Source organism: Cibotium barometz, chromosome 1 (assembly GCF_041138505.1).
Source record: "Cibotium barometz isolate CiBa-2024 chromosome 1, ASM4113850v1, whole genome shotgun sequence".
Taxonomy (NCBI): Eukaryota; Viridiplantae; Streptophyta; class Polypodiopsida; order Cyatheales; family Cibotiaceae; genus Cibotium; species Cibotium barometz.
The window spans coordinates 27,745,239-27,768,178 of NC_141046.1; the positions used below are offsets into that span (position 1 = coordinate 27,745,239).

The window sequence follows — 22,940 nt, forward strand, 5'->3', positions numbered from 1 at the left end:
CCTACGGCGTTTGAGGGTCTGTATCTGTCGGCTCGCTTGTCTGTGTAATGATCCCCAGTGCTCTTTGGGCACGGAGGTGTCTGTATAGCTCTCTGCACTCATCATCATATCACCGATTCTGGGGCATGCTCCCAGATCTATCTGTGTGTGCAATGTGTGTATCATGGGGGAGGCTGCGGGTGGCAGCCGTATGTAGTAGAGATGACATCTGAGCGGTGAGTGTCTAGGGGTGACAGGGATCCATCTAGAGTAGCCCGTCATATACACGATGCTCATATATGTTTGCCAGGTCATGGGTGAAGTAGAAAGTGGTATGCGCTTGTGTGGGCTGTGTGGGTGCTGGTGTGGATCTCGCCAGTGACAACAAGAGGTACGTGTGATCCGCATCGATAGGACAGAGGGGGATGGTGAAAGATGTCACTGCCTGTGTGGTCTCCATGGACCCCATGATGTAGTCCACTGTGCTACCTCCCCCTGACTGTGGAAAGCATGTCAATGCTCCTGAATCCTGCCACTGCATCATCCCGTTATAAATAACGAGATGATGTCAGGCTCCCAACTCAAGTAGGTGATGACCATATCTGGTGTTATCCGCCCCCATGTACTCTGACACCGTGCAAGCTCCCGTGTCCTCCACCTCTAGTGTGTGCATCACCTTGGGGTGCTCGAAATCATAAATGTCGCACTGTCGGCTATGTGTCCATGCATTGAAGTCCCCCATAAGGAGGACTTCCCCCAGGTTGGAGTAGTGTATGATCTCATCTGAAAGGGCTGCATATGGTGCCTCTCCCAATGGCCCTGTGTCCTCCTCCTCCTCTCTACTCTCCTCCTCTGCTGTCATGGCATATCTCGATCCTCTAGGAGAGAAGTAGCATAGAGCAATGTATAATACCCTCTCTGCCGAGAGCTGCAGTCTGATCCACATGTATCTAGCCCCCCGGTCACGTGCTACCACCCGTAGGCACTCATGTAGCTCTCGCCTGAAGATTACCGCTATACCTCCAGATCCTCTCGATGTGCTCTGCCGTGTGGTCCCCCTGTGTGTAGACTCCCACTGATAACCCTCTACTGCTGCCCGCCAGTCGCCCAGAAGAGGGAGAAGGTGCATAGTCACATGGGACGTGGAATGGAGACGGGGAACGGGGACGGAGAAGATTGAGAATGGCCATTCCCTGTGACTATAGAGTGACATGGGACGGGAATGGGAATGGGAAGAAACTGCCATACCCAACATCCCCGAGTCTAAAAATGCCCATTCCCTGTGACTATGAGAAGGTGGCTGTCCATGCTGTTGTATCTGCTGTACAGCCTGTACCAGCTCAAGAGAGAGAAGGTGAGTTGGCTGGCCTGCTGTCCACAGTGTGATCAGCACAAGAGGAGGAAGGAGCTGACTGCAACTGTACCTGTTGTACTGCCAGATCAAGAGGATCTGCTGCTGTACGACCAGTCCCTCAGGAGGGAGAAACAGAGTAGGTTGCCCTGTAGAGAGAGAAAGCGGCTGCTGCTGAAGGTCCTGTACGTCCAGCCAATTCAGAGAATAGCACTGCTCTCGTTTCTGTCTGGATGCGCATCTCTTCCCCTCCTTTTTCATAGTGTCAGCCTCCTTTATTTCAGGCGTATTCTTGCTTTTTCCATCGCTAAAAGTGGTAGCCCCTCCATAAATACCATAAAACTCCTCTTTTGGGAGTTAAAAACAGTCGCTATATATATAAAAGCCTGCAAGATCCATGCAAAGCTAGGCACCCACTTGAATTAATTCAGGTCCATCTCATGTATATGCTCCTTGTCCAAATCCCCATATGTCCATCCACTTATAAATAAGTGTGAACAAGTATCCTTATAAACCATAAGTGAGTAGAAATCCTGTAAACTCATGTCCTAGGATGGAAGACGCTTGTGTAAAGCCAAGGCTTGTTGTAGAACTTGTGTGAAGGCTTATCTAGGATGTCTCTGACTTCCCTGCTTTTGTGGAAAATTCCGGTTCACACCTTGGCTCTGACCGGTGTATGAAACATTGGTCAAGACTGAAAGGGACCAAATGGTGACAACCACAGGACTTTCTCCCGACGGCCTAGCTTTACTACATTGGGTGCCATGTTGAATGTCCTATGCTGGACATTTAGGGTGATATGTGAGCTGGACACTTTTTGTTTTGGGATTAGATTTGACATTTCAGCTCTTGTTACTTTCTTTGATTTTTATTTTTAGTGCCCATGATGATGCAGTTCATGGATACGATGTAACCTTTTGGTCTCATAGGTCATTTTGGCCTTTTGTAGACGTCAGTACAAGTTTCTTGCTTGCTTCTTTCTCTATGTAGATTCGAGCTTCGAGGGTAGACCCGCCTACGTGGATCCCAGGCTGATGTAGGAGCCAGACTGAGAGGAGTGACACTGGACAGAGCCACTGAGCTATGTAGAGGTCGATGACCTCGACGTCCATACCTGCGTCACCATGGGAGGATCATGGCCATCATTTTACACCATCACAAGACTCCCTCACGCCGGCTCAACCTTACCACTCTGAGTGCCATGTGGGATATCTTAGGATGATATGCAAGCTTATGCTTTTTGTACATGGATCAGCTGTAGCATTTTAGCTTTGTTATTTTCTTTCATTTCATTTTAGTATCCATGATTCCATGGACATGATGTAATTCTTTTGGTCTCGTAGGTCATTTTGGCCTTTTGTACATGTTAATATAAATTTCTCTCTCTCTCTCTCTCTCTCTCTCTCTCTCTCTCAATTGATGGTTTATTGTCTTGTGGATGACTACCATGAGGTTATAAATTGCACTTTCTTATAAGGTGAATTTGGGCATGTTCCTGGATTCATGTAGGTATATCTTTATGCTGTATTAGCGGACATGCAAATTGCACATTGTGAAGTTTTCGTCCAAGTTGCAGTGAGTTGATATTGTGTCAATTCTTTCTATCTTTAGTGGTGCATATGCCCTATCAACTACCTTTTTGTTGTATATATTGATACCAAGTTCTACACCCACTATTGGGCACTGATGACGTTAGTGGGGATGTCATAGTATCCAGTCCATACTATGCATGATGGAGTTGATGGTTTATTGTCTTGTGGATGACCACCATGAGGTTATAAATTGCCCTTTCTTATAAGGTGAATTTTGACATGTTCCTAGATTCATCTAGGTATATACATATATATTTGTGTGTGTGTGTGTGTGTGTGTGTGTGTGTGTGTGTGTGTGTGTGTACACATGCATATCTCTACACACACACACACACACACACACACACACACACACGTATATCTATATATCTATATATATATGTATATGTGTGCATGCGCGTGCTCTCTCTCTCTCACACACACACACATGTATATCTATATATCTATATGTATATGTGTGCATGTGTGTGCTATATATGTATATATTATGTGTGTGTGTGTGTGTGTGTGTGTGTGTATACTATATAGACACACATAAATAAATAAATAAATAAATAAATAAAAATATATATGTGTGTATATAGACTATATAGACAAGTGTGTGTGTGTGTGTTATATACGCATGTATACATATATTATGTGTATGTATTTATTTATAAATTACACATTTACACTCCTCCCCCTCTCCACAACACACACACACGCACACACATGCATGTGTGTGTGTATACTGTTAAATACACATATAAACATATATTTGTGTATATATAAAGTACACATATACAAATGTACATACATATACACGGATATGCACATACATATTTACATACAATATATATACACGTGTGTATGGACACACAAAACATATACATGTATGTATATGTGTGTATGTTTTTTTTTTTTTTTGAGAAAGAGACTTCTAAGTATGAAAAAAACATACAACAATCACGGCTATAAGCCGGAATAGAATAGAATCACCTCAATATGTAAGGTGATTTTAACCACTGAGGAGCATCATGATGCCATGAGAGACCTGTGGGACTCGAGGAAAAGAAAATGCCATGTCCCACTCCTGCATAGATACAAGGCGCTTTGCTTGCGCGGAACGAGAGGACCCCTGAACACGAGCCCAAGTAGCCATGAGACTATGGGTGATATCACTCCATATAGTAGTAATGCACTGAGACCCAAAAATCTATTTATGAACGAGAGGACCCTAAATGCACTGATTACTATGTATGTATATGTGTGTAAATGCATTTATGAACGAGAGGACCCTAAATGTACTGAGTACTATGTATGTATATGTGTGTAAATGTATGCATGTGTGTGTGTGTGTGTGTGACAGTGGCTGACCCAAGAAAGCATAATTATGTTGCATCCATATAATCCATAGTGCCCAATATCGAACCAAAGAGAGGAACAAGGAAAACTCTGACAGGGAATGTAAAAATCTGCCAAATAGCCAAAAGAATTTCCCAAATCTCTGTCCTGGAAAGCGAAGATGCAAATAACCTCCTGAGTCCTTTAGATCCTCACTGAGGCAGTCTTTGTATGATGCCTGTCACGAGGGTGATCTTCATGTCTCTTGCATAGAACTTTTTTACTACTGTTTTTAAGTTCTAGGGTTTAGACATCCTCTTTATGTCAAACCCCTTTGTACATTTATGATATAATGCAATTTCAACTGGTTTTACCAAAAAAAAAAGAGAGAGAGAGAGAGAGAGAGAGTGTGTGTGTGTGTGTGTGTATACATATTTGAAACCATTTGTATGTATGTATGTACGCACACACATACACACATGTATGTAATGCAAGTGTAGTAACATACCCACATGAAATCATGATCTGAGGAGCATGATTTTGGCCTTAATTTTCTTTAGGTGATGGTGCGAATGGAGAACGAGCAAAGACTTACAGAGGATGCCCGATACTTCGCAGAAGAGGATGCTAAAACACGACGAAGTGCAGTGAAAGCATTACAGGTATTGTAAATTTCTCCTTTTTTATACAGATAAAAAAACATTTTATCGTTCTCTTGCCTCTCTTCCTTGCAAACTTCAAGATTTTGAGAAGTGAACTATGACGCGCGCGCGCGCGCGTGTGTGTGTGTACATTCGAGAGAGAGTTGGTGTGTGGTGTGTGTGTACGATTGTGTCGGCACCTCTACTTTCCGTCTTCAATGAGATGTCTGCCATTGCTTGTATTTTGTGTTCAATGAGCTGTTTGCCATCGCTTGCACCTACTGGAGTTAGAGCCGTCGCCTTCACTTGCTTCTCAGAGGGCCGACTCCTCCTGCTGGCCGTTGCCTTCCTGTACCTGTTGGCTCTCGTCTCCTCTTCTTGCTGGCCATCGACGTCTTCTTTTGCAGCTGATCCCTTCCCTCTATTGACCATTTTCAATTCTAGCCTCAAGCCTTTCTTGCCTTGTGAATAGCCTCCCCAATCCTCCTTTATATTCTTGTCTATTGTTTAGTTTTTTCTTCTCTCTTGTTCTCACCATGGACAACCATGAACAAGTCTTTCATGAGAAAGTTTACATGATTATGACAGAGGAGAGAGAAGAAGAGAGAGAGAGTTGGTGTCACCATTTGGTCCCTTCACCAGTCTTGATCAGTGCTTTGAAGCAAGCCCATACACAGAGCAGAACCAAGGTGAGAACGAGGATTTTCCATAGAAGAAAGCTAAAGCATTCACTGGCACAGATTGGCCTGAAAGATGGCTACAGAGCATGAGCAACATGGGAATTTAATCATAAAAGCGACTTATCCTAAAACAACTGTCTACAGCTGGTCGTCTACAAGGGTGTTGTGAGACAGTTTTCGAGGCTGTCTTGTGGATGCTTTGTGGAAAATCCAGTTCAAGTCTGCACCCGCACCTTGGGTTCTTGTAAAAGCTTCTATTGTTAATAAAGAAGTTCCTATGGGGGGCCGGCCGTTTTGGCTCAGTTCAGTGTCGTTATATTGTTTATGGTTCTTCCACTATGTTTCATACTCTGTTGGTATATTTGAAGTGGTTGTCTATTGTTTGGGGTCCTCGATCGGTTACACTTGGTGTCAAGTTTTCTTGTATTAAATGGTACATAAAGGTGAAGAGTCTGTACATCTTTGTCAAATCCCCATAGGGTCTCCTTGTAGAACGCTCTTGGTACAAGACTCAAAACCTGCAAACAAACCAAACAAACATGACGGGGGTGCAGGCCTGACTCACCTCCCAACCTTGACAGCCGTGGGCAAGCCCACAAGTCTTGGCTGTCCCCACCGAGCCACGAGCTGGGCTAACTGGATGGACGTACCGACCAATCTCTACCTCGTGACGTCCCATACCAACACGAAGCTACCCTTGCGGGCCTCGAGATTGCTGCCGGCCTCGGCTGCATGAAGCAGGTGCACGTCTGCACTAGATCCAGGTTCCTAACCATAAAGCTCTCACAAAGACACGCGAGACTCTATATCACTAATGACTAACCTTGGCCACCCTTTTATAGGCTCTTGGCCGGTCATCAGGCGTCCACACTTGGGTGCCTGTCCGTCCATACTTGGGTGCCTGCCCGTTAGTCTATCCCTAACTCAGCTCGCCAATCAGCCTGCTTAGCTCCAAGCTTCCCCTACCTTGAAGCTAGTCTTGTGTGCGTGTAGCACACGGTAGATACACACTGTGCGCATGACATACTCTCCTTTCTCTAAGAGCTCACTAAAAAGCCACGGTAATCTCTCTGAAGAGTAGTCAATGTCTCCCATGTAGCGTCCTCCTCAACACGATCCTTCCACTTGATCTTGTATTCCGTGAGAAGTGTATTACGCAATCATCTTTCACGAAATCCAAGGATCTTTTCCGGTTCGTGTGGAATAAATGTCATGTTTTCGACATCCATGATTTCTTGAGGAGTAACTAACCGGTCTGTTCCACCCAGTACTTCCTTAAGTCTACTGACATAAAATACAGGATGAACTTTCACATGAGAAGGCAAATCCAATTCATATGCGACTGAACCAATCCGTCGTGTAATATGAAATGGTCCACAGTATCTAGGGGATAATTTCGGAGATCGTCTTGTCCGTAAAGTCTCAGAATCTTTCGGAACTCGCAAATACACCACCGTGCCTTCAGAGAACTCTCTGGGTGAACGATGTCTATTAGAATAAAATCTGTCTCGGTCTTGAGCACTTCTAATAGATTCCTTCGCAACTTGTAACCTTTCTTGCATATTTTGCAAAAAATTACGTGCTGTATCGTGCTGAAGTCCTGAGAATCCAACTGTAACAGGTGATCTAGGTCGAAAACCATACATAAGCATGAAAGGACTAAAACCTGTACTCGTATGCTTAGTAATGTTATATGCAAATTCTAACATAGCAAGATAGTCCTCCCATGAACTCTGCCTTTTGGATACATATGCTCGAAGCATATCCTCCAAAATTTGATTCACTCTTTCAGTCTGGCCATCAGATTGAGGATGATCTGAGGAACTCAAATTCAAAAAAGTTTCCAACTTCTCAAAAACAAGTTTCCAAAAATCACTCGTAAACTTAGAGTCCCTATCACTGACTATGTCCCGCGGTAATCCGTACAGTCTAAACAATTGCTCGATAAACTGCCTTGCTAATTGCGTAGCTGTAATGGTCTTCCGGGTTGGTAAAAATCTAGCCAGTTTTGTCAAGCGATCTACCACAACCCAAATAGAATCGTGGCCTTGATGTGTTCTTGGCAATCTGGTAATAAAATCCATGGAAATACTTTCCCATTTATTACCTGGGATTTGCAAAGGATGCAACAACCCAGTCTGTCTAAAGCGTTCAGCTTTATTTGCTTGAGAAACTTGACACTTGAGAACATAATCTTCTACATACCCTTTCATCTTTGGCCAATAAAAAGTGTGTTTCACTAACGATAATGTCCTGTGTATCCTAGGGTGTCCAGCAGAAGGGGTGTCGTGACACTCCTTAAGAATCTTGGACCTAATGTCCGGAATCTGTGGTACATAAATTTTGTCATTACGGAATAGTAAACCATTCCAAATCATCCACTGTTCTCCTGCAGCCTGAATGGTAGGCTGCTCAGTCATCGAGTCTTGGTCAATCAATGAGCTCCCGTCCTGGATCTTCTGCCAAAATGGACCAAAATAACTATCAATCTTGCAAAGCCCTCTCAATGACTGAAATAAATCAGTAGAAATCTCGGTGAACGACAAAGTATTCACCTCTCTAATTCGACTAAGCACCTTTGCAACACTATTCATGGACCCTTCTCTATAACGAATCTCAAAATCAAAATCTTGCATTAATTCAGCCCATCGAGCTTTCCTTCCTCTCAAATCATCTGCATCACATACATACTTGATTGACTGATGATCAGTTCAATACCACAAACTTGGAGCCAGATAAATAATGTCTCCAAACCTTGAGAGCGTGAATCACAGCATAAAGCTCCTTCTCAAGGGTTGGCCAACGAGATTGAGTGTCGTCTAGCTTTTTACTTTCAAAAGCAACAGGTCAACCATCTTGAAATAAAGCAGCCCCGATGGCATAGTCACTGGCATCAGTTTCAAGAACATAAGGTCGACTAGGATCGGGTAATGCTAAGATAGGTGCTTCTTTGACTTTATCTTTCAAAAGTCTGAAGGCCATATCCTGATCGTTATTCCAAGTGATAGGCTGATTGGACTTACATCCATGAGCTTTCAACAAGTTGGTTATCGGTAGTGTGAGCTGAGAGTACTCCCGCACAGATTTCCGAAGAAAAACAACAAAACCGAGAAAAGAACGAAGTTGTTTCACTGTTCGCGGTATAGGCCAGTCCAGAAACTTCTGAACTCGGTCATAGTCAATGCTCAGATTTTGTGTCCCAAGTAAATGATGTCTGTCATGAAAAACTCACATTTACTTAATTTAGCATATAGTCGATTCTGTCTTAAAATAGTTAAGACAATCGTGAGGTGAACTGGAAAGTGGCTGGAGCATTGGTTAAAAGGTAATACGAGAAATGCATAATGGCCATACCTAGTCCGAAAGGCGGTTCTTTCGACATGCCTTTCATGAATACGTATCTGGTGATAGCCAGTACGTAAATCTATCTATAACTCGCGGCGGGTGTCCGGGGGACTAGGGCCTTTTACACACTTGTTGATACCATCAATGCATGTTAAAACACTTAAACATAGCCACAGCCTTAACACATATCCATCACCACTTTGCATAAAACATAAAGTTGGACAAAACATCCACAAATGCTGAAAATGGAGCTTGCACGTGTGACACCGCATAGAGGCCGGAATGGGCCGACCTCCCCCCCTTGGAGTATTTTATTACCCAAGGAGAATAATATCATGTACAAGCTTTGAGGGCCTTACTCTCCCCACGGGAGATGCCGGATTATCCATATACAAATGCCATAACACAGCCCAACATGAGGCAACCAAGCCGGAACATAGGCTGTAGAAATGCCGAGCCAACAATATAATCCATATACCTCCGTGTGGGTACTGATTCTTCCCCAAAAACGACGGATCTTCATGCAATAGAAAGGGTACAGCAAGTACAACTCTCCATTCAGCTGGTACAGCAGGTACAATGGCTGGTACAGCCAGTACAGTGGCTGGTACAGCTGGTATGGTGGCCGGTACAGCAGGTACAACAAGTACAGAAGCTGGTACAGCTGGTACAATGACTAGTACAGCAGATACAGTGGCTGGTACAGCCGGTACGGTGGCTGGTACAGCCGGTACGGTGGCTGGTACAGCTGGTAAGATGGCTGGTATAGCAGGTACAACAAGTACAAATGCTGGTGCAACAAGTACAATGGCTAGAAATCATAATAAATGATTAAATACCCTTGCCTTCAGTATTTCTTCGCGATGGAAGCCTCCAAAACAGTCCCCAACAGTCGGTATTCTTCATGGGCAGTCTTCAAGAGTGAGAGAAAGAGAGTAGCCATCATTAGGGCAGCCTTCAACGGTGGTAGAGGCTAGTGTGCAGCAAGAGAGCCTCCATTAATGAAGAGAGAGGGAACCAATTTATAGATTTGGGCCTCCCATGAGCTAAAATGGCAAGAGAAGGCTACGATGACAAGTGGAGAGCCACACAATAGCTGAAGTGACAAGTGTGAGGCCACTTGTCTCACTTTGATCCCTTTTTCTAACAAGTGTGAGGCCACTTGTCTCACTTTGGTCCACTTTCTTGCCACATGTCCCAATCTAAGAGATGGGTCCTTTCATAATCTTTACCTCTAAAAATATCCCAATTGGTAGACATTCTGTCATAGGCACTTTGCCAACTCTTGGTATCTGCTCAATTCCAGATGTAATGACGCGAACAGAATTTCCATCGGAGTCGGGTCAAAAATAGCAACTCTCCTAAATTTTAGGAGTGTGGTCCTTTGTATTCTAGGATAATCCCCCATTCCCAAAGCCTCTCAAGAAGAATTGCAAATGCATTATGCTAGGCATGAATTGGACAGAAATGATTAAAGAAAGCTGTAAAATTGGTAAGTTCGATCTCTTTTGTACAAGGTTTGTTCTTCAAAAGCTTTCTTGAAAAGTTTGCATACAACAAGGTAAAATCAATGCATTTCAAGACTTTAAATTCCAAACAGTGAATGGGCACAAAATCGTAGTTGGAGAAAGAATGTGTTACTCATTTTCAACATTCATTTGCAACACCTTCGTTGATAGATAACGCTTCTTCTGCTCGTGCTGAGTTGCTTCCTCATATGGAAGAATCATGGGTGCACAAGAAGTGCAAGATCTTGAAGGTCCTTTTTTGGAATTAGAATTCAGCGCTGTAGTTCAATCATTGGGTCGATAGCAATCCCTAGGTTGGGATGGTTTAATTGAGGATGTCACCAGCACAGACAACTCCCCGCAAGACGTCTACATATTTGGAAAGTAAAAGCTTTGGAAATGGGAGATTATCCAATACAAAAGATCTAGTGTGTGAAGCGTTGTCTAGGCGCTCGAGATGGTTTCTTGGACACAAAAATGTGCATTGGAGCTTAAGTGTGAGCTGGAAAGCATGTATGGCAAGCTCCCAAGGATTTGGGAGAGATCTAGTATTGAAATATGGCGGTGCTCACATACATTTCTAATAAGATGGAATACAAAGGATCACACCTAAAATCTTTGAGGGTTACTATTTTTGGACAACCCCCAATGGAAATTCCGTTCGCAGACTTGCTGAAGCAGCTTTGACAGAATGTCTAACGAGCTGGACGTATTTTTAGAGATGAAGTTTATGGGAGGAACAATCTCTTAAATTGGGACATGTGGCAAGATAGTGGATCAAATTGAGACAAGTGGCCTCACACTTTTTACCTTAGCTCTACACTTGTTAGTATAGCTTTTACTTGCCATTCTAGCTTATGAGAGTCCCAAATCTATAAATTGGACCCTTCTCTCTTCATTTGAGTAGGCTCTATTTTTGTACAAACCATTGTACTCGTTGTACCAGCCACTGTACTTGTTGTACTAGTGATTGTAATTGCTGTACTAGCACATGTACCTACTGTTTGAGATTCTGTACCTATTGTGCTAGCTCTATTGGTGCTGCCCTGACCTGTTTTGGGTACTCGTACTGCTACTACCCAACTTGTTCATAGTGCTTGGGATGGTGCCCAAAGCTCTCTGGATTGTTCTACACCGGTTTTATAGCTACCCGAGTTTGTATTTCACCGGTGTTTTGGATTTATGGTATATGTAGAAGTATTATTTGCTTGAGTTGAGTTTTTCTATCACATATGGCATCTTGAAGACCCGTGGTGATGGGGAAGATTAGTACCCTCATAGGAAGAGGGGGAATACACACAATCATGGTATTTTGGGGCTCTTTTGATAAGCCCGTGTGTATGGTGAAATGATGGTTAATCCGGCATCTCCCATGGGAGAGTAAAGCTTTCAGAACTTGTACATGATATTTTTCTCCTTGGGTAATAAAATACTGTGCCCGGGGGCCCGCCGGGGGGGGGGGGGGGGGGCCGGCCATCCAGCTTTTATGTGGTGTTAAATGTGCACATCTCTCTTTTACAGTTTTGTGGAATTAAGTGGCATATGTTTAAGGTTGTGGTCAGTTTAAGTACTTAATTGCATTATGTTACATGCACTGAGGTTGATCGTGGTAACACACAATAAAGCCTTCTTTAAACCTTTACTTTGGTGAGATCTTTAGCATCCATTCATTGAGAGAGAGAGAGAGAGAGAGAGAGAGAGAGGAGACGACAACAGATTGGGTCCCAAATGCCCACTGAAGGTGTGAGTCGAAAAGTAAGTTTTTCTTTCGATGTTTTTAACGACGTGTATTTCGACGCATATATGCACGTGTATCTCAATGCGGATATCAACGGTTTCATATCGATGCTTGTATCAACGTGCATATCTTTCAAAGATTTTTTTACATGTTCATTTTCTCAAAAAAAAAAAAAAATCAAAAATCATTTCGCCTGTATAGTGAAAAAAGACTAATCATTTGATTATGCCAACTTCTATGCATTTATATGTGACACATCTTACTTTGTTACAAACCTAAAAATTGTCAAAATCTGCTTGATCACTTGAGCTATGATGAATGATTTATGGCGAATATTAGGCGCATGGTTTTATATGGTGATATGCTGCTACAACAGGCTGCCCTTTCTATGCTGGCCACCTGCCCAAAGTCCATGACCTGCTCCCCATGCTGTCCTTGCTGGCCGACAAGAACATGAGTGTTCTCTGACGGTGTTGGCTGGCTCTACTTGAGGTTCAGGGCTGTAAACAGCCCCAACCAGGCTGCCAACTGGGGCAAATAGCCATGGGATGGCCTTTGGCTAGCCCATAGACATGCCTATCATGCAACTTATACCCTACATGCTTCTGATGCAAACCTGATGCTAAGGTTGACTGCTATATGCACTTATCTGATGGGGTTCTCTGAGTGGGTTAAGAGAACTGACTCATGATTGGTCTCTATGGCTCAGAGACGGACCTATTTAGCTTGTGCCTGATTGCCCCTGGACGGAGGGCTCACAATGGGGTCACGGCATTGTACGACAAATATTCCTTAAAAAGGTACTTATTTTTGTACAAATGTTGTATTGATGATGATATCAGTGTGTCACTGTGAACCCCATAGTAGGGTGCACGTGACATTCTCTCCTGCTCAGCTTAGCTGTATGTTCAGGGCTTCCAAGTAGCTGCCAATAACTGGGGTAACTCTTGAGAGAACTCTTCATCCAACCATACCGTTTCTTGGGTTCCTCCGTCCTTGAACTTTGTATAGAACTGTCTGATTCTTCAACCGGAACTATGCTTTCATATGTGGAGGAGAATGTGTTCGGGCTCCATGATTTTTTCTTCGTCGATCATATTTGGTTGTTGTTCTTTTGATACATCCTGCAATGTTAGGACCTACATATTACTTCAACCAAGAAACATGAAAGACATTCTGCATAGTCCAACTTTCCAGCAACTTTAACTAAAAAGAGACATCACTTAACTTCTGAATGACTGGAAAAGGGCCGAAACTACGGAATGAAAGCTTGGGACAATGCTTGCCCACTTGCTATAGCTGTTGCTTCATGATCCGGAGATATACCCAATCCCCTTAAAAAGTTGACATCTGCCGTGGATTTGTTGGCTCGCCGGGTATAAGCTTCTTGAGCTTTGGCAAGTCGCTCCTTAGCGGACTCAATGATTACCGAAAATGTGTCGATAGTCTTGTTGGCCTCTAGGGATGGTGATACATGTCTCGTTCAAAAGAGATAAGAACCAACGACCAAATGTTGCCTCATATGGCGTCCGGCCAATACTCGATGAGTGAGTATTATGCAGGATTGCCTGCACCAACAGAAGATATTGTTCCCATTTCGATTGCTGGTCATGACAGTATGATTTGAGAACGTTTGTCTTTGGATGGAATACACTTGACAGGTGTAACTTGGTCCCAAAATTGTCAAACAACGCTCTCTAAAAATGGGATGTGAACCTCGGATCTCTATCTGATATGATTGTTCGTAGCAAACCACCAATGGGTTACCAAAACCGAATGAACAAGCGAGCTATGTCCTCGGCTGTGGTTGTCTGCTTGCATGAAATGAGCATGCAAAACTTATTGAATGTGTCCACAATAGTCATGTACTGATGTCATGAAAAGGTCCCTCTGGAATAGGCAAAGGCTGAAGGAACTCTGTTTGTTTTGTATGTGGAACTTTCACTTTTTGACATGTCTGGCATGCTTGGACATGTTGTTAGACATCTCGTTGTATTTTGGTCCATAAAATGATCGCTCTAACTTCTCCAGTGTACTATTGATACCTCTATGACGTCCGACAAGAGAATTATGGACATCATGGAGAAGGATGTGGCGCTTTTCTTTGAGTACACATAGGTGGTTCTTGAAAAACAACGAACTATCCTGCATATTGTTGCTGTCTGTAGTTGCTTGGTTTTGAAGTGAGGGCCAACTGATACTGAGTCCCGAATTCGGATATTGTGTCCAAGTCTTTTCCTTGAATTTCCAGCATAGTGGACTCTTGTAATGTTTGAATCCTGCCTTTACGATGGAGAGCATTGGCAACGGGGTTCTTCTTATTGGGGACGTATTCACCCATTTCCTTCCCAAGCTGTTGGAAGAATTGACTCCATTTGGATTGCCTGTCACTCCATTGGACACTGGGCATGGTTTGTAACCATTTAAGTGCCTGGTGATTCTTCTTAACTGTGAAATCTCTCCCGTAAAGAAAATGTTTCCAACGTTTAAACGTTGTCATCACTCCCAAAAGCTCTTTGTCATATACCGAATAGTTCTTCTCGGCTGAATTCAACTTGCGGCTATAATAAGCCATTGGCCTACTATCTTGCTGTAGAACAGCTCCAATGGCTAGGTTACTGGCATCGGTATCACCTCAAAAGGATCATTCCATGATGCCAACTTTAAGACTGGTGACTTAAAGACAACTTTCTTCAATGGTTGGAATGCCTCTAAAGCCTTGCTCGTAACGGACACTTTCTAGCAATGAGTCTTCGTTTTCTTGAGCAAGTTTGTGAGAGGTGCTGCAAGGTCAAAAAACTTGTCCATATGGGTACTGTAGGCCTGACAAAGACCCACAAATGAGTGGATTTCTTTGGCTGTCTTGGAATATCCCAGCTAAGTATGGCCTGCACCTTTTTAGGGTTGAGGCTAATACCAGATGAGCTAATGATGTATGTCAGGTAATGTATTTTCAATACGCTAAACTCACTCTTCTTGGCATTGATAAACAACTCATTGTCTTGCAAGAGCTATAAAACTTTTCTATGTTGCGTTGCAGTCCTTGATGAGATAACGATATCATCTAGAAAGATGATGACGCATTTCCCAATGAGATTACAAAAAACGTGAGACATCATCTTGTTGAACGTCGTTGGTGCATTGGTTGTTGAGATGTCAAGCTTAACATGAGTTGACACTCATGAGGCGCTTGCATGACCGTTCGACATTTACATCACTGGTGGGTTTGGTAGCTAGTACCGACATATCTTCGCCAGAAAGTCTACAACTGGACTACATTGACTAGTCCACACCTATTATACATTGAGTACTTTTTTTAACTTAAAGTCGAATTCTGGGTGGGGACAAATAGCCCAACTAAGTTCCAAATAGACCAACCTTATCTGCACATTGGCTTACATTGATCATCGCCGGTGTTTTTGGGGGCATTTTGGCTATAACATAAAACCGATCGTCAAAAAGTAAGGTAAATTATGAAAAGACATGCATTATTTTTACTGAACCCGTCATTCTAAAGGGTGACCCAACCCGTCAAAAATCATCCATATATACGTATTATTTTTACCACTAATGGTAGCTTTCACCATTTCTACCCACTCCTCTTAGTGTGTTCACATTATGGACCGCTTGTATATACTCTATTATGTGTGTTAGTCACTTTATCTTCTTTTTAGACCTCTTTTGTTGTGTGAAGAAGAAGAAGAAGAAATTTTAGCCTTTCACTTTGTGTGTTCTCTTCTAGGGTTTATGTGAGTGTGTGTGCGCTTGCAAGAGCTCAAGCTCTCTTCTCCCCTACATCTTTTGATGGTATTAGAGCCTGGTTCATTCTAAAGGCTGAGCGGTAAGCAAGAGAAGCACATGAAGCGGTACGAGGGTAAGAGCTTCATCTACTCTTTCCCCTTTCTGTTGGCTACAACATCTAGTGGATTCCTGTATGGAAAGGAGACTTGGGATTTGGTGTTATTGCCTGAAGGCAAGAAAGCTATTGGCTGTAAGTGGGTGTATAAGGTGAAACATAACAATGATGGTAGCATAAGCAGGTACAAGGCTAGATTGGTAGCCAAAGGATTGATTATGAGGAGACATTTGTCTTGGTTGCAAAGATAAAAATTGTGAGAGTTGTGATTGCGGTGGTTGGAGTTAAAGACTGTTTTTTTACATAAAATGGATGTAAAAAATGTGTTCTTGCATGGCGACTTACAAGATGAAGTGTATATGGATCAGCCACTTGGTTTTGAGGATATAGATCACCCGGAATATGTATGTAAGCTTCGTAAGGCTTTGTATGGGTTGAAGCAAGTTCCACGAGCATGGCATGAAAGATTGCTGAGTATCTTGTCACTATTGGTTTTCGTATGGCAGGCACAAATCAGTCTTTGTATGTTCGCAAGAGTGATAAGGGTATTGCGATCATCACCATATATATAGATGATCTTATTGTTAAGGGTGACAACTTGGATGAGATTGAGCATGTGAAAAGTCTTCTCAAAAGGAAGTTTGAGATGAAGGATTTGGGAGATTTGTGCTTACTTTTTGGGAATTGAGGTCATTAACACACTTAGGGTATTTGGTTGTCACAGAGAAAGTATGTATTGGACATGTTGTCCAAGTATGGGATGATTGATTGTAAGTCAATCTCGGTGTCATTAGATCAAAATGGCAAGCTTAGTGCGGATGCAGGTTATGTGTTGGAGGATCCCACTATGTATATGAAGATTGTGGAGAGTTTGATCTATGTCACGATCAGCAGGCCAGATTTGAGTTACTTTGTTAGCTTAGAGACCCAGTTATGCAGGTTCTGCACAAACCCAATCTTGACAATGTGCGACGCGCACTTCGGTATTTGAGGGCCATCGTTGATTATGCATTGTTTTATGCAGCAGGTGTACCATTGGAGCTATGTGGATACACAGATGCAGATTGGATAGGTAGCATCTCAAATATGAGATCTACTAGTGGATTTATGTTTTCATTGGGGAGTGTTGCTATGACATGGAGCAGCAAGAAGCAGCCCACAGTTGTCTTGTCGAGTACAGAGGCAGAGTACGAGGAGCTGCGAAGGCAGCATGTGAGGTAGTTTAGTTATGCAAGCTACTTGCTGATTTGGGGTTGCATGTGGAGAGAAAGGTTGTCATATTTTGTGTCTTAGCAGTATACAGTTGGCCAGGAATTGAGTTTTCCATGCACGGACAAAACACAGGGGACATCGACTTGGCTTACGTCAGCACACAGGATCAGGTCGCTGACATTTTTACGAAGGCCTTGGGAGTTGAGAAGCTCCGTAGATTTCGAGATATGCTTGGAGTGCATGAGCTGGAGTTGAGCTTGAGAGGGAGTGTTAAGATGTCAAACTCAACATGAGCTGACACTCACGAGGCGCTTGCATGACCGTTCGACATTTACATCACTGGCGGGTTTGGTAGCTGGCACCGACATATCTTCTCCAGAGATTCTACAGCTGGACTACACTGACTAGTCCACACCTACCTACCCACTCCTCTTAGCGTGTTCACATTATGGACCGCTTGTATATACTCTATTATGTGTGTTAGTCACTTTATCTTCTATGTAGACCTCTTTTGTTGTGTGAAGAAGAAGAAGAAATTTCAGCCTCTCACCTTGTGTGTTCTCTTTTAGGGTTTGTGTGAGTGTGTGTGTGCTTGCAAGAGCTCAAACTCTTTTCTCCCCTGCATCTTCTCATTGGTGAGTCCAAAAGGCATCATCACAAATTCATAGTGGTTGTGCACGGTCTTGAAGGCGGTTTTTGGAATGTCACCCTCAAAGATGCGAGAACTTGATGGTAGCCACTTTTAAGTTATATCTTAGAGAAAATTTTAGCACCATTGAGTCGCTCTAGGATGTACTCTATTCTGGGCATGGGGAATCTATTCTTAACTATTAGCTTATTTCGACTGTAATCCACACATAAGCATGTGGTCTTATCCTTCTTTTGGACGAATAGGATGGGAGCAATTGGGGAGGAGGAAGACCGGATAAATCCATAGTTGGAATAACTGTTGCTTCAACTCGTTCTCCAATGCCTTAGAAAGGCGATAGGGGAACTAGTTGGGAGGCTCTAAACCAGGAACCAATTCTGTGTGATGGTTCTCAGGTCTATTGGGTGGGAGGTTGTCTTGCAACATAATGTTGCTGTATCGAGACAGGAGACTAGCCATCCTTTGCTCCAATGTGGGTGTTGTGTGAACTCCATTAGACTAAGAGTGGGCATAAATCAACGCACACTCTACTCCTTTTCTTATGGCTTGTTGGGCTTGAATGTCGGAAATGAGTGGTATTCTAGGAATGCTCCGATCCCCACGAATCATGATGGGATCAAGAAAACCTTCAATAATAGTGTCTTGCCTCCAGTCTGGAATGGGTGCATACTGTCTTAATAACGGGATCCTAAGGATCATGTCACACCCTAAAAGAGGAGAGAGAATGAAATTTCGTTTGAATGTTGCCTTCTGAACCTGAAACTCAAATTGCTGAGCTTTTTGAGAGAGAGGTGTACACAAACCAAGTGTAAACCCGTCCACATATAAATGATAAGGAACCAAGGTACAATTCATTTGGTTTGCCAATTGCAGAGAGATGACATCCTCAAAATTGCCCATGTCGAAGAGGACAATGAACTGCTGTCCCTTCACAGTGCTGTAGGCACACCCTCAATCTCACCCTCTTGCTTATCATCAAATACCACTGGTAGCACCGAATTCAAAGCGGGCAATAGCTGAACGGCATTAGAGGCTGATGGTGGAGGTGTAGATTGTTGGGGTAAAGGCATAATGCCCACCCTTATAGTGTGTACAAGCCCATAAGTTATAGTACATAGTACACTTAGTACTTTTAATGTACTAAGTGCACTATGTGTACTAGTGCAATATACATGTGTGATAGGGGAGTCACACACTCATGCCTCATGAGTTGACTTATCCCCACAACTCTCTCTCTCTCTTGTTCTCTCTGTGTATGTCTCCTACACATGAATTAACCTAACCCTAATTCCATCTCTCCCACACAACTGGTATCAGAGCTTAGTGATCCCTCCCTCTTCCCTCTTCTCCTTGATAGCAAGCACCGGCAGTGATGGCGGAGCTGCTTGTGAATAGGCGAAGGTGGCGGCAACTTTGAAGCACACCACAGGCAGGCGCAGCAGCTTAGCCCCCAAGCTATCGCCTACAGCAGACGCTTGGTCACAAGTGGCTACGTGAGCGACTCGTCCCGTGTAGCGCTGGCCAGGCGAAGGCAAATCCATCTCATCCACAAGGCGAGCGAAGAAGTCGTCGGCTGGCGCTAGGCGAAATATAAGCGAAGGCAGCGTAGCTGGAGGCGTCGAGCGTGAGCAGCGAGCCGAAACGCAGGCGAGCGAAAGCCGTGTAGCTCCTCTGCCTTCGCTCCACGTCACCCATGTTGAGGTGTCGAATTGCTCGCCAGAGCTACACGACGGACTGTGTGAACTGCATCAGGATCAGCTTCCTTCCCATGGTTTGTCCTGCTTCCCAACGGGTAAACTCATCTGAGTCATGAGCTAGAAGGAAGAGAAGGTTCTCGTCAGTGATATCAGAGACTAGTCGCACAGGTGCGCTGAAGCTACGAAGCAGAGAAGGAAGACCTCCTTTTGTTTGAAGAGCTTCAAGAAGATTGATCCTCGTATTCCCTCGTTTCTGCAGCACCAGCATTAGAAGTGCCCCCCCACCTGCACAGAACAGCAGCAGCATCATCATCCCTTTTCCTGCAACAACAAAACCCGCCTGCAAATCAGAAAAAATCAGAAAATTACAAGGTATTTTCCTTAAATTTTTTTTGGGATTTGCAATTGAGCAAGTACAATCAACAATTGAGCAAATACAGGTGTCGAATTGCTCAATTTTGAGCAAAATTGGCAAAATTAGGTGACATTGGTCACAATCAGGATCAATTTGCAGGACATTGGTCACAATCAGGATCAATTTGCAGGAAATTGGATGTCGAAATTTGGGGCTTTTGATGTAATTGTGCAATTAAGCACTCATACATGCTGTATGATGTGAAAAATCGCACATTTGGGCAAAATTGCAGCAAATTGCAGTGCAAATCAAGGGGCTTTTGTGCCGATTTGGTTGATTTGCATGCAGGCAATCGCATTTGATGCTGTGGATAATGTGTTGATGCCTTACAAGCACTCAATGTGCCTGTAAATCAAGGGGCTTTCATGTATTTGATGTATATGTGGCCAGGGGGAAGCATCGTGAACACTCTGGATGCCTTCATGTGCGTCAATGTACCATGTATGATCAGAAATTGATCTTAAATCAAGGGGCTTTTCAAGTTCGTATGCTTGTTGAGCTTGGCAAAGCAGCAGGCAAGACATTTATGCCTTGAATCCTCAAAAAAATCAGCTTGCAGTCAAGGGGCTTTTGCCCAATTTCTGTTCGGAACTGTTGTATGCAGTGTACAGGACTGTAAAAGTCCGATTTTCACTCATTTGGACAGCCAGGAGAGCATTTATTGCTATTGTACCTGCTGGTACAGATTTGGCACAGCTTTGTGCAAGTTTTGGCATGGCTGTACACTGTTTTGAGTGACCAAAAGGTTCAATTTCAGCTGCTGTACTTGTCGGTACAGGTTTGGTACATCACAGGTGAGCACTTGGTACTGCTGTACAGTACTTTGGAAGGGCAACAGAGCATATTTAAGGTGCTGTCCAAAATCTGCAGCAACCAGATTTTGGTGATTTCATCACATAAAGTGGGAGAAAAGTTGCATTCTTGCTTCCGCAGTGGGAGATAAAGCTTGGGAGAACAACTGTGAGCACTTTGTGTGCTTTTGGTGCAGTGTTTGCACACTTTGCAGGGAGTCAGGCATTGACAGGTTGCATTTTGCTATGGCAACCACAGGTGAGAGCTCTTCATTGCTTCACATCAAGAAGCTTGAAGGCTCACATAACTATGATATTTGGCAAACCCAGTGCTACAATGTGTTGCTCCAGAAAAAGCAGCACAAGCCTATCAAAGAAAGGGGTGTGATGCCCGCTTCTCTTACTGCTGAAGAGTGGGAAGATATGGATGAGCTGGCAAGATCCACTATCATGTTGTCTGTGTCAGACTCATTACTTTTCAGCATTCGTGAAGAGAAGACAGCTTGGGGAATGTGGCAGAGATTGCAGGACTTGTATGCCCAACAAAGTGCCTCAAGCAAAGTGTATTGGTTGAAGAAACTCATAGGTCTTCAGATGAAGGAAGGGGCGTCTATGACAGCCCATCTAAATGAGTTTAATGGTATTGTCAGCCAGGTCATTAATAAAAAACTGGCAATGGACGATGAGTTCAAAGCCACTTTTCTGTTATGCACTTTGCTAGAGAGTTGGGACACATTCAGGACAGCCACTAGCAATTTGCATGCTATGCTGTCATATGCAGATGTTGAGGGTGCTCTTCTTCAAGAAGAGATGAACAGGAAAAACAACTCTGTTGGAAAGTCCAATGCAATGAATGCACGTGGGAGATCCCAGCAAAGGGGGAAAAGCCAAGAAAGGGGAAGGAGCAAGTCTCGCTCCAAAAAGGATTTGGAATGCCATAATTGTGGCAAGAAGGGACACATTAAAAAGCAATGCTACAAATGGAAAAATGATCAAAAAGAAAAGGGAAAAGGCAAAGACAAAGACAAAGATGAAGCCAAAGATGTAAAGCCAAAGGGCAAAAGTGGAGTCAAGATTGAAGAAATCAATGTGTCACATGCAGGTGGCAGTGAGGATGAGGTCCTATTTACGTCTTCACTTGATGCCCATTCACTTCTTACAGGTGGTCATGGTATGCACTCATGGATCATTGATTCAGGTGCCTCCATGTCACAGGTTGCAGAGACTTGTTTGTCAGGTATACTGCTGGCAATGAAGGAGTGGTTTATTTGGGTGATAACCATGCATGCAAGATTCTTGGCAGAGGTGATGTGAGGCTTGTGTTTCCATGATGTCAGGCATGTGCCTGAGATCAAAAAGAATCTGCTTTCTACTGGACAGCTTGATGATGCTGATTATGTTACCACATTTGGTAGTGGAAAGTGGAAAATTAGTAAGGGCTCACTGGTTGTTGCCAGAGGCTCTAAGGTGGACACTCTTTATTTCATGCATGCAGGTGTTTGTCACCATGCTAATGTAAATGCAACCGAGCTGCCGGAAATTTCTATGTGGCATAGCCGGTTGGGACACATGAGTGTCAAGGGAATGGAGCAATTGTCTCGTTTGGGTTACTTGCCTTCTCTAAAGTTTTCAAGTTTTCAGTTTTGTGAGCATTGTATATATGGTAGGCAACTACAGTGCCCCCACAAGAAAGCTCTTGGACAGAAAGATGCTCAGTTAGAGCTTGTGCATACAGATGTATGTGAGATGCCTCAGCTTTCTTTGGGAGGGGCAAAATATTTTGTGTCTTTTATAGATGATGCCACACGCAAGGTGTGGGTTTATCCTCTTCGTTTGAAGAGTGATACATTCTCAGTGTTTCAGAAGTTTGTTGCTCATGTTGAGAATCAAACTGGCAAAACACTGAAGGCTTTGCGTTCCGACAATGGTGGAGAGTATATGTCCAAACAGTTTCAGGACTTTTGTGATGCTAAAGGCATCAAGAGGGAGCTCTCTACTCCTTATGATCCTCCACAAAACGGGACAGCAGAGAGGATGAACAGGACCATTCAGGAGAAGGTCCGTTCTATGTTGTCACATGCTGCATTACCTCATGGTTTTTGGGCTGAAGCTGTTATGACAGCCGTTCACCTTATAAATAGGTCACCTAACACGAGGCTTGGT

The 22,940-nt window shown here is 43.5% G+C and overlaps 1 protein-coding gene across 4 annotated transcripts in view; it reads left to right on the plus strand.

The window, feature by feature from the left end:
- The window catches only part of LOC147641819 (uncharacterized), an 80,597-nt gene that overhangs the window by 40,359 nt on the left and 17,298 nt on the right, over nucleotides 1–22,940 (plus strand). For all 4 annotated transcript variants that reach the window (XR_015266169.1, XM_086799953.1, XM_086799973.1 and 1 more), the window contains exon 16: nucleotides 4,806–4,907. Coding sequence is in view for 3 of the 4 variants with exons in the window: in XM_086799953.1 (XP_086656079.1) it covers nucleotides 4,806–4,907 (102 nt within the window). In the remaining variant the exon portion in view is untranslated. The remainder of the gene's footprint in view (nucleotides 1–4,805; nucleotides 4,908–22,940) is intronic.